Source organism: Dipteris shenzhenensis, chromosome 21, assembly GCF_047967505.1.
Source record: "Dipteris shenzhenensis isolate YYH24624 ecotype China chromosome 21, Dip_SZ_1.0, whole genome shotgun sequence".
In the NCBI taxonomy this organism is placed as follows: Eukaryota; Viridiplantae; Streptophyta; class Polypodiopsida; order Gleicheniales; family Dipteridaceae; genus Dipteris; species Dipteris shenzhenensis.
In genome coordinates, this window is record NC_141616.1 from 2,647,847 (window position 1) to 2,660,179 (window position 12,333).

General features: G+C 45.0%; 1 protein-coding gene across 1 annotated transcript in view; it reads left to right on the forward strand.

Moving 5' to 3' along the window:
• The window catches only part of LOC147888363 (uncharacterized), a 30,534-nt gene extending 21,174 nt beyond the window's left edge, over positions 1–9,360 (forward strand). Inside the window, exons 4-5 of the mRNA XM_087392111.1 lie at positions 6,734–6,844; positions 8,562–9,360. Of these exons, the coding sequence (XP_087248237.1) occupies positions 6,734–6,844; positions 8,562–9,215 (765 nt within the window). The 3' untranslated portion in view covers positions 9,216–9,360. The remainder of the gene's footprint in view (positions 1–6,733; positions 6,845–8,561) is intronic.
• Positions 9,361–12,333: the final 2,973 nt, after the last annotated feature.

A 12,333-nucleotide genomic window follows, 5' to 3' on the forward strand; every position in this document is an offset into this window, starting at 1 on the left:
CTCGGGAGAAGCTCTACAACGATGACAAAAATGACAAGGCGATGCTGGCAAAGGATTGCGTTGGCAAAGGAAAGGGCAAGCCTAACGGTGGCAAGTCCAAGAAAGACGACTCTGACGACGAGGAGACTTCGAAGAGCAAGCAGAAGAAGAAGTGCTTCTATTGTGATACGCTAGGACATTTTGCAAAGGACTGCAAAAAGAAAAGGTGGATCGGAAAAACAAAAAGGAATCCGACTCAGATTCAGAGAGAGAGGCCAAAGCAAATGTGGTAATCAAAGAGTTGTTCCTAGTGACATCATCGAGGGTTACCGAGGTTAGATATGTTGACCAAGAAATCACAGTGAGGATGTCTGACATAGAGATGTGGGTCGACGAGGAGTCAGATACCTTTGTGAAGGTGAAAGACAACATAGAGCGCTTGGTACCTTCCAAGTGTGTGGCTGTCGACACTGACACGAGGGTGGATTCCATGGAGGGCCCTAGGGTCTCATGGTTAGATGGATGCTGTACTTCAGAAGTGGACAGTACAGGATTACACAGGCTCTTGGTGGGTGCCTCGATGAGGTACAGGGTTTGCTTTTAATGCAAACACACAGGCAGTACCACAGTCTAGTATGGACTTGATATTTTTCATTTGAGCCTTTATAGAATGCTGTGGAGAGACTCTGCTCTTCATTTTTCTCAGGAGATACGAGATTGGAAGAAATTGGCCTTCTTTGAAGGTAGAAGGGGAAGTATTGGCGCTTCTTCAAATCTCGGACGCAGATTGCTAGAAGGTGATGGACAAAGAGTACTGAAGCCAGAAGTGTACGTGCTCGAGAACTCAGCGAGAGTTCATGGTCCAGGTTATCTGGAAATATTCATTGGTTGCAGACCTTGCCAAAGGAAGGACGGGTTGAAACAGACCCTAAGAGCATGGTGCCTGGAAGACTCCAGGTTGTTCACTCATTATGAGGGGGACAACTAGAAGATTGTGACGACTGGATTGCTTGAGTTCGAAGGCGGGGACATGAGTGAAGGTGGTGGTGCCTGGAGGTGCTACCAAAAATGGACCTGTGTACCAGGATGGTGTGCGGAAGCGGAACCAGACCTGGTGGAGCAGGAGCCACTGGATGAAAAGCCAGGAAAATATTTCGACATCGAAATGTTCCAGAGGACTACGACATGGGAGTTACTAGAGCATCGTCATCGACGTGTTGGCATTGGGCCTGGATGTGTCGGTGAGAGGGGGTGTTGGAATGGTCACCTCCCCATCTGTAAGCCCCCATATGAGGAGAGCATGGGGGAGGTAGACCTAGAGATATTGGGGCTGTCACATGGGCAGCACATGAGCTGCCATGTGGGCAGCTGTCAAAGCAAAGGACAGGTGTACGGCCTGCAACAGGGCCCTGTGAAGGGCACACTGACATCAGCAGGGTACGGCCCCACTGTATGGGGCTGTATGGAGGCTTCTTTGATGGAGAACGGGGCTGCTGGAAGCCTGACAGAGGGCGGGACCTGCAGTGGCCAAAGGCGCCTGCATGGCAGGGCCTTTGGGCCTTGTATGGAGCCTGCAACAAGGCTGGCACAGGGCCAGCAGAAAGGCAGAGGCCTGTGCCTATGGCGGGCTGCCACGTGGCCAGGTGGGTCTGTGGAACAGCCCCCGGCACAATGATAGTGGTGTTCCAAGTAGAAGGGAATCCACGACATACCGCATGATTAAACATATCGGAGCTAGGATCTCATGCCCATGTGCCTCATGGTCCATGGCTTTCCGGTTGTGGAGCCGGCGTAACGCACCCGTATATTTTGTGCTGTGAACAAGGACATGTGTGCATGGGTAAGGAAGACAAGTTCGGTGGTGTTTGCATTGGGACATCATATATCGAAATCGCACGTGTGTGCCAAACCCTTAGATCAGTGATAGGAATGGGTGACTTACCCCTCAGAGAGGAGCTCCCATGTGAAGGTGGGATCTCCCCCTTGAAAAGACCTAATCACCTCATCCATCCGATGTGAGAGGAAAGCTCGTCTCTTCCGGCGAGTCACTCAACATAGTATCCGTTGTGCCTCAGTCCTCGTAAGATGCCCCAAGGTCTGCATGGGCTCTGAGCTCTCGGCACACATCATCGAACCATGGATTCTAGGGCATCTTCCTTGTTGGGAAGCATGATGTAGATCGGGATGTGGGGAAGGATCTGATTGTAGCATTCTGAACCACTGAAACTAGAGTGTCTAAGGCATGGGTGAGGTCTGCATAGTCCCCAAGAGATTCTGGCAGCTCACGAGATAGGTGACTCATGTATACTGTGTCAAGGGCATGGTCAAAATGTACCTGGACTTGATTGGAGGCTAGTGGACCCTGCCCAATGGTCATCATGGGGGCCGAGATGCTGAAAGTCAGATAGGAATGGTCAGCACCTCGGGGGGGGGGTTACACTGAGATCATGTAAATGCAACATAAAAGAAGGGGATCCCAAGAGGTAATCCAATGTACGCGATCCTCCTCCATGTTGGAAGCAGGTAAGCCCCCCTAACAACGGCCATCTGGAAAGACCGTTGTATATAATAAGATTGTGGACTGCTCCCATTATCCGACAACCAACGTTGAGAGAAAGGAGATGAGAGTAGAGAGAGAATAGAGACGACAACCGATTGGGTCCCTGTACCCACTGATGGCCCCCTCCCCCAATCAGGGGAGAATTTGCTTTAGTTCTTGGAGACTTGAAAGATACAAATAACACTCTTCGAGAGAGCACAGAAACACGCTTCTGAGGAGTACACTGTGCACATGTATTGTAGACCCAACAACCTGAGAGGCAACTCCAACCAATACTAAGACCTTGATGCTGTCCACACTGACGATGTAGGGCACTTCTGCAAGGCAAGGAAGAGGCTTGTGCTGTCCACCAGAATGCACGTGAGTGAGAGAGTGAAAGATGAGAGTAACAGAAGCTAAGAGAGAGAGCTGAGATATGACTGAGAGATAGAACTGAGAAGTGAGCTGTGCAAACTGCAAAAGAGAACTTCAAAGAGCTGATGAAACAGTAGCCAAACCTTACTCCGTTTGCTACTCCGAACCCTCCGATTGTAGTGCTGCGTGTACACCTTCCAGGCAGGCTGATCTGGACTGCTGAAGTTTGCTGCTGTTCAGGGCCTGTTCTAGAGTGCACAAGGGGCTGAACAAAGGGCTGGAGGGGAGCTGCACTGGAGGAGACTGAGGCTGGAACTGAATAAGGAATGAGGGCTGCAGCCCCCCCTTTATATAGGGGGCTGTGGGGTGAGCCAACTAGAGAGTCAGCGCCCGCTTGTAATCAGGCGGGTCGAAGTTTCAGACGGGAAAACGAATGTTATTGTCCAATCCCCTAATGAATTGCTTCAACTTATCGCTTTCAAACATGCCCAATTGCTGCGACTGTGTGATGACCTTGTTGCTGTAAGACAACACATGCAACCTATTTTGGCGGAGACGAGAAAACGCATCTTCGAGGCTAAGCATATACTGCGGCAATAGAAAACGAGCTTTGAGATTGGTACCAAACGTTGCCCAAACGAAATTTGTCTTATAAGTTGTTGGGTCAATGTGCTTACTAGCCCAATGTTGCCACAAGGTAACCGCCTCCCCATAAGTAAGTTGAGGGCTGCAAGGTGGACTTTGTCTTGCTCATCTTGAATTCGTGCTAACAGAAAGTGAGCGACGAGCTGATGAATAAATTGAAGGATAGCTAAGTGGTCACACTTAGCTGACCACTTAGCATCATACTTAACAAAATTTGGTGTGGGCCGGGTTACTTTTGTCGATGACGAAGCTGTGGCGGTGACTGTTGCCGCGCTCAAATTGGCCTGCATAGTGGCTAACATTTGTTTGTACTGGAGAAGTATTGCCTCTTGGTCTAGTTTTTATTGCCTCTCTGCCTGGGCGAGCTCTGCGCGTCACAGTGCCTCCTCATTTTTGCATTCATCATGCATCAACAAGAGCAGTTTTTTAAAATATGAGGTTCCTCTTTCTTCAAGATGTTTTTCTGCCTCTCTTTCTTCAAGACGTCGTCTTATTTGGTTTGGTTGTCTTCTGCTTTCTTCTAGCTGTTCTGCATGTTCTTCAACTTGTTGTAGGAGGATCCAATTCTGCTCCAGAAGATTCACCATCATCTCTTGAGCACTATGCGGGAACATTTCTTTTTGGTTGTCTTTCTCTCTTCATAGTCTTCAAATTTGACATCTTTCCCTGAACCTTCCATGGCGCTTGCTTGTGTGTCCTTTCCGGATCTCAAGATGACCATACACTCGCGGTAGTCAAGTTGGATACAGATTGAAGCTGTGATACCAATGTAACAGAAAACGGTTATCTGATTGTATAATCACATCAAGACCTTGTGTAAGCCTTTAGTGAGGAATTAGAGTTATGCACCATAGAGAGAGAAAGGAGATAAGGGTAGAGAGAGAATAGAGACGACGACCGATTGGGTCCTTGTACCCACTGAGGGCCCCTCCCCCAATCAGGGGAGAATTTGCTTTAATGCTTGGAGAACTGAAAGATACAAATAACACTCTTCGAGAGAGCACAGAAACGTGCTTCTGAAGAGTACATTGTGCACACGTATTGCAGACCCAACAACCTGAGAGGCAACTCCAACCAATACTGAGCTGTCCACACGGACGATGTAGGGGACTCCTGTAAGGCAAGGAAGAGGCTTGCGCTGTCCACCAGAATGCAGGGTTGCTACGTGAGTCAGAGAGTAATAGAAGCTGAGAGAGAGCTGAGAAGTGAGCTGTGCAAATTGCAAAAGAGAAATTCAAAGAGCTGATGAAACAGTACCCAAACCTTACTCCGTTTGGTGCACCGAATCCTCCGACTGTAGTGCTGCGTGTACACCTTCCAGGCAGGCTGATCTGGACTGCTGAAGTCCCATTGCTGGGCTGAAGAAAACCAACCAGCAGGGGGTCGGCCCCCTGCTTGCAGCACCGACTTCAAGGGCCCCTCCACCGACCAGGCTGGCTGGCTTGGGCCAGGCCATCCATATCTGTTCCATGAGGTGCCTAGAAGGCCGCACCACTCTTCCTTTGCTGCGCGGGTTCCAGCCAGGTAGGTTCTCTGCTCCCCTACCCCCCTATAGTCTCCTGCCCCCTTGTCCCCTCAAAACAGGGGCTCACAGGTGGGGCAATGACTTTTCTAACAGGTGAAGGGTGTTGGAAAGGCCTCCCCATCTGTAAGCCCCCATATGAGGAGAGCATGGGGGGGGTGGACCTAGGAACTGATGGAAGGCCACATGGGCAGCACTATGGCTGCCATGGGGGCAGAGATCAGACATCAGAGAGAAAAAGGGCAGATACCTGGAGCTCCAGAGGCTGCATCAGATGGCACCTTTGTGCAGAGAAGGTGGCAGGGGCATCATGCCCTGGCAGGAGGCTGTTGATGAGCAGCAAGATGGCGGGGCATCCCGGGGGAAAGGCGCCTACAAGGCAAGCTGTTTGGCAAGGCTTGTGGGCAGAAATGGCACAGGAATATGACAGGACAGACCAGCATATTGACACAATAAAACCAGATTCAGATCTTTCATGCAATCACGGGTAATGGCACTACCATATTCCTCCCAGCCTATCTCTATGTTCGCATGCTCACGTGAAGAATTCACATGCTTTTTTCAAACTTGCATGCTAATCCACAAAGCCCACAAATCCCTAGATGGATCTATTCTGCCACATGTCATCATTCTAAGGTTCCTCTTAAATGCATCATTTACCCCTCTCTTGGGATCACATTAATTTCATTTGCCCCTAGGCACATTTACACATTTAATGCATTTAAGACCCATAGCCTTAGACCCATCTAGTCCATGCCATGTGACCCTCATCAAGGACCTTGACATTGATTCCATTGACCATTTGCATGAAACGCTAATACGACAATTTGTCTTCTAAAGGAAAATGTCCACTGATCCCTCCAAGGTCATATTATCTTAGCTTGAGCATAACATTCCTTCCCTCTTCAGGCATCAACGTCCTCGATGATAAAATTTGGGAATGCTCTCCACATTTGATACACGGATTCTGTTGCATTCCAATCTCTCTTAGTAGAAGCCTCAACAATGTAGCTAGCTGCTCATTTTGTCTGTGGTATGCTAGTTGCATTATAATGCGCTTAATAGATCTCCTTTCTTCCACTAAGCTTACTCACTTTGCATCTGTAAACTCATGAACATCTATATCTTCACCTCTAGTATAAACCTGCCCAAAGTTCATGGTACCTTTGGACACCGGAGTATTTGCTTGGCTGCTCTCCAATAAGCTCCCTTGGCTGCTGGCCTGCTGCTAAATTGTTGCCTATATCTTAGGGTATCCACTAATGATGAGCTGTTGTGAGCTATCATTGCCATCCATGGGTGTTTTCCGAAGCTTACATTCTTCAATGTTAGGGTCTTCAAAATAATCATTAGCTATTTAAACTTATGAGAGGATCTTTCTTTATTGAAACTGCTACCGAGTGCTCTACCAATTGTCCCCATGGCATCTCCCATTTAGTGATTCTCAAAACTTTTTAGTTGTTTTCTTCACTGCAATGACGGTTTGGTCACCATGGCACAGTCCACATGTGGGCATTTCGGCTTCTTGGATTAGTTGAATTGTCTTCTTTCTGTACATTCTGCACATGCACAGGTTTTTATTGTCTATTGTTGTTGATTTAAAGGAAACAACATCCACATAGTTTCTGAATGAGTCATTTATTTAATAGGTGGTTGACTTTTTTTATACGCAGACCGCTATTCTGGCTGAAAAAACATCAGAAGCTGTCAACACTCTGGCTGTACGTGAAGATGCACTTGAGAAAGGCTTGGACGAGATACAGCATGTTCTTCTTGGAATGCAGGTATGCCTAAACTGTTGTTTGTTACCTTCTCTTCTCAGAGGCATGGATGTCTAAAGCGGGGTAGCCTTCATCATGACGCGAGCCTACTATTCATAAATGGAGCACTGATGGAAGCTTATATGAGGACCTTGGTGCATGAATATTGTGTGTGCCTGCATGTGGATATATGCTGATGTGTGGGCATAGACTTATACAATGGTCTTCACCCACTTTGTGCTGCTAATAATGTAAGGTCTGGCTGTCATAGTATCTAGTCTTTGTTATGCTTGAACTTATGTGCTGTCCTAGCATAAGATTAAAAATCTATTTTTTGTTTTGCTTTTACAAAGACGTTTGGAGGGGCAGTGTATGTGCACCCATGCACTCACTCACCTTATGGGTAGTCTTATATAGTATTAAGAATCTACTTTTTGTTTCTTTGCTTTTACAAAGACGAGTTTTGGGGGCAGGGTATGCACACCCATGCACCTATAATCTCTCCCCCATTGTCACAGTCTCACCCCAAGATATCCATGCCATACCAGACCATGAATGGTATTCTCCAGCCCATATGATGCCCAGCACCTCCATGCTGTATGCCTATTCCCCACAGCCGACCATGGCCCTCCCAGACATTCTGCAGCAGCTACAACAGTAGATACAGCAGCTCCTCACAGATCATCTCCGAAAGGAGGTAGATGACCTTGGTCGCCGTACAGAGGTAGCCCAAGGGACCAGTCCTGCGCTAAAGGAGAGGATCATCACGATGGAGATGGTCATTGACGAGGCCTCCAAGTGGGTGGATGTTGTAAACATGGAGCTGCAAAGGCAACCGTTTCAGTCACTCTACTTGAGCAGCATCAGAGAGCCAGTAAGGCTCTCAACATGTTACACGCACCAGCTCAGCCATTCAGACACTACCGGTGGAGTTTACGTAAGTCTAGTCACTCAAATGGGTAGCTGACCGATTGGTAGATGACCAAGGGCGGCTCCTCATTGTTCCCCCTTTTTGGGTTTTGCCTCTCACCAGTGACAGCGCGATGTATATATTTTTTCTCATCAGACATTAGCCTTGGGTAAGGGTGCCTGTTTAGTGGCCCCAGCTGTCATTGTATCTGGGTTTTTTTCTGTGTCGTAGACCCTTAGTTCTTTTGTAGGTGTTGTTAAACTTTCTTTGTGCACACACGTGTATGTATGTATGTAAATATGTAATAAATTAAACTAAAAGTATGAGGTTTAGCTTCATTGTGGAGGAGGGCCTGGAAATACAGTCAGTAATTAAATACAGGTTCTGAGACCTGAAGAGGTGAAGACAATATTCTTACTCATTCTAACTTCTTTTGAGAGTAGTTTCATGCATTCCAAATGTTGAAGTGTCGTCTGCTTGTTTCATAATGGTTAATTGGTGTGTCTGTCCTACCTTTGGCTTGCAAGTCGAGAGCTTAAAGACTATTTGGAGATTTACAGAATGATAGTCTTATGCTGCACAATATGTTAGTTTTTCCCATACGTACTATATGATGTATGTGCAGCTATATAGTGGTTCTCTAACAGAGACTCTGGGAAAGGGAAAAAATATTGAGAGGGAATGTGACTAAACTCTTTTGTTAATTTAAACAGAAGAATTCAGATCTAATTCAGGCTAAGTGAGCTACACATTGAATCAACAAAAAGAGAGATGCTGATTTGGGATTGGATTTCTTGAGTAATGAGATGTTTTAGTTTCTTTTTTTTCCAGGAAAATCAAGTGAAACAGCTGGAGCTCATTCTGGCTTTAGGAAATCTAGTGAAAGAGAGGACAGGCAAAAGAGTTGATAAGCCAACTAGAGGACCCAGAAAGGATAACAAGGGAACGGCATTGAAGCATGATGCAAATGGTAAAACCACAATTACTGATGGACCCTACAACAGGTTAGTTCACAAGCTAGGAGGCTTTATCCAAAGAAGCGGCAATAGCCAGTTGCCTGAGGGTAAGGATAACATTCTTGACACAAAAGCTCACTCTAGCAAGATTTCGTCACAAAGGTCTAGCAAGCTTCCGACCATGAATAATCTAGTTCAAAGTCGTCCTGAAAAGGTGGATTTTTGGCTCAACAGTCCTACTTCAGCATCTTCTACGTTACAATTGGAAGAACCTCAGAATGATATCAGTGATTTTGAAAGGCTAAATCAGTTCTTCAGTGGACATAAAGGTGACTTGATGAGTTTGGACTCGGAAGTCGATAAGGATACAGCTGTTTCACGTAATGATAACAAAGGATCGATGGGCAACAGTGCACATGAAAGCACCCCAAGACAAGGTAAACATATGGGTTCCAAAAGCAAGCTAAAAACCAGCAGTGCTGAGGAAAATCGTCCCAATAGTCCATATAACATAGGATCAAGTGAATGAAGGGATTTTTTCTTGTGAGCTGAGAGGCATTTTGCAGTCAAGTCTTGCCATCCTAGGGAAGACCAGGTTTTTCTTGTCTTTTTTGGGGTGGATAGCATCAATTTAGTCCTGAACATTGTTCATGAATGGTGATCCAAGGAAGGAGAGAGAGAGAGAGAGAGAAGGCGGGGGGGGGGGGGGGGGAGAAAGAGATGCTCAAAGTAGATAGTAAATACATGGCTTAAGATTCCAGAAAGGTGCATTTGTTTCACATTGACAGTCAATTGGGCAGGAGATCATTATTTTATACAATTCTGATCTCTTTCAAAAAGCATATTTATAGTTAATCCTTTGTTCAGTGAATGTTCTTGTGCTATGTTTTTGGACTACACGAGTAGATTTCTTGTTTTCAGAGACACAAATGGCCTTACAAATGAGAAATGAGCAATTAAAGGAGTGACCTTTAATGAACGGAAATTTACGGCTCAATTCTCCTTGTCAAACTTTTGGGCACTTTCAAATGATTTATAGCAATTCCTCTCTCCCTTGATTAGGAAATCAGTATTCCCCTTGATGTGGCATCGGGAATTGGCTAATCGAAGCTTTGGGGTATGAGCTTTCTATCTTTTGTTGTCAGCACATTGGCATATAAACTTATTCCATGGGGCTTGTCCCTACGAGAAAGAGCGGCGAAGAACACGTGGAGAGAGTTCATGAACTGAAGTCACAACAATAAAGAGTGGAAGAGTGTAGGGTTAGAACCTACATGCAAAACCCTTAGACAAGGGGAAAACCCTCCTAGCTAATTATTGGCCACAGCCTTAAATATTACAATGTTTTCAACACCCCTTGTAGTGAAAATGTCTTGGTGTACAATGAGTGATCTCAATCACCAAAGGGAAGTAAGCCCAAAGCTTCGCAGAAAGCTTCAAGCTTTTTTTTTAATAGAGCCTTGTTGAGAAGATTTGCATCATTTTGATGTTTAGGACAACAAATCAAATTGATCTTTCTATAGCTCAAGGGTAAATCTTACAGGAGGTAGACTTCTATGCATATGGAGGGAAAATACAAATAATCAATAATATTTGTATCATTAAAAAAACCAGTCGTCTATAGTATGGCTATCCAATTATATCAAATTTGTAGCATTTCGTACATGCCAATGATTAATCAACCAAATCACTTGTAGAAGGATCCAAGACCAACGATAGGGCTGAAACAAAACGTCAAAACAAGATGTTGATCACTCTTAATCAAGTTACTGATAAATTACGATGCTAAGCACAATAAGCGATGGTCGACAAGGTCGTCGGTAGTAAATCTGGGCAATTATAAGAGACTATATTGTAGGCAACAAGCAATAAATAAGTAGATATTGATCGGAGTGCTAAGCAACAAGTCTATAAGAAACTAGACGATTACATATATGTATTGAAATCCCCAAGCTCATGCAAATATAAAGAATCAAGCAAAGGCCAAGTTTAGCTATCCAAGCTAGGATTGGACTCAAGGCCCGTTCCTTTAGAAAATCTGATTGAAACTAGCAAGAGGTTATCTAAATTTAGCTTATGTTCCAACAATCAACTAGAATGAAATATTTAGAGCTGAATTTATGTACCTCTAGCGCTAACATTTGGTTTAACTTTTCTTGCATGCATACCTTACAATCGCCAATCATAGGTGCATGCCAATAAATCCCCGTGCACGATGAATGAATGCAACATGCAACCATCAATTCTACTTTGCATGCCAATAAATTCTCATGCACGGTGAATGAATGCAAGATGCAACCATCACTTCTACTCTGCATGTCCCTATTTTCAATAATTATGTGTAATTATAGTGCATGCACTCTGCTTGTTAATATTTAAAGCCATAAACAAAGGCGTATCTTTGGAGTTCATAACTTCATGCAAGCCCACAAAGTGCATACAACTCAAATTGGGGCATCTACCCAAGATAGGCAACATAACAAAGTAGGAGGGGGCAATCATTTGTTACAAATTCTCCACTTCCATGAAAGAGGAAAAATAAGTCTAGAAGATCTTGCTCATGTTCTTGTCAACCCCACCGTTTCCTACCATCAAAGTGTATTACTTGTTAATGCCAATAGATTGCTATAGCAATTTGCAACTTGTGCCAGCCTTGAGAAACAATATCTTCACTATTCTAAACTTCTCTAACCATCGAATTAGGTAGCAATCTTATTCACCTATTCCATTCTCTACCAATTGCACTAGTTGGGAAAGTAAATACTAGCCTGAATGGTCCATAATCCTTTTGTTGGAGCTATTAAAGTCAAATAAAATAGTGCCAGTAGCAAGGGGCACTACATGAATTTTTGCCACATGCCTCTACTACAAATCGTAGCTCAGTTCCATCTTGAAATAGCTTTTCTTGAAGCATGAATATACTTTTAAAACCATGCATGCCCATCTAGGATTTTCTCAATTCTCTACCAGCAGGTTTTGCCACCTTTATTTGATGAACACAAACAAGGGAATTCACGCTTTCCAATATAGCAACTGGATTGGACAAAGCTTGAAGCTAGCTCTGATACCAAATGAAACATCCCCAAACTAGGTCTTGTAACTTTAGACCTTGGTAGGGTGCAACTCCAAGCATGAGTCAAAAACAAACCATAGAATGCACCCGCAACAACCCATAAGATAAGTAGCTCGCCTCCTGACCTACCACTCTGATACCAAATGAGGACTAGTAAACTTTAAGCCCTGGTAGGTGCAACTCAAATCCAGAGTCCAAAACAAACCATGTGACACACCCACAATAACCCATAAGGGTTGGAGATAGCACCTCACCTCCCAGCTGTAGGCTCAATACATGAATCCATCCTCGAGCTTGAGGTATAGACCACCACAGAGCGCTAGCTAGCCTTGACATGTGTCCCATTCCACATGCCCTTTCTTGTAGTTGTTTCTCTCAGGCCAATAGGTCTATGTTCAAAGCAACGCACTCCTTGGACCCCCAATAGTGAGCCCCAGGGGCCTGTACTTATAAGCTAGGACCCACCAGCTATCTTTAGCTGTAAGCCTTTACTTTAGCATGCATGCCTAAAGTAACTTTACTTTACTTTGTGGCCATGTTTAGCCAAATTTAGTGCAACCATGCCATGCCTTTA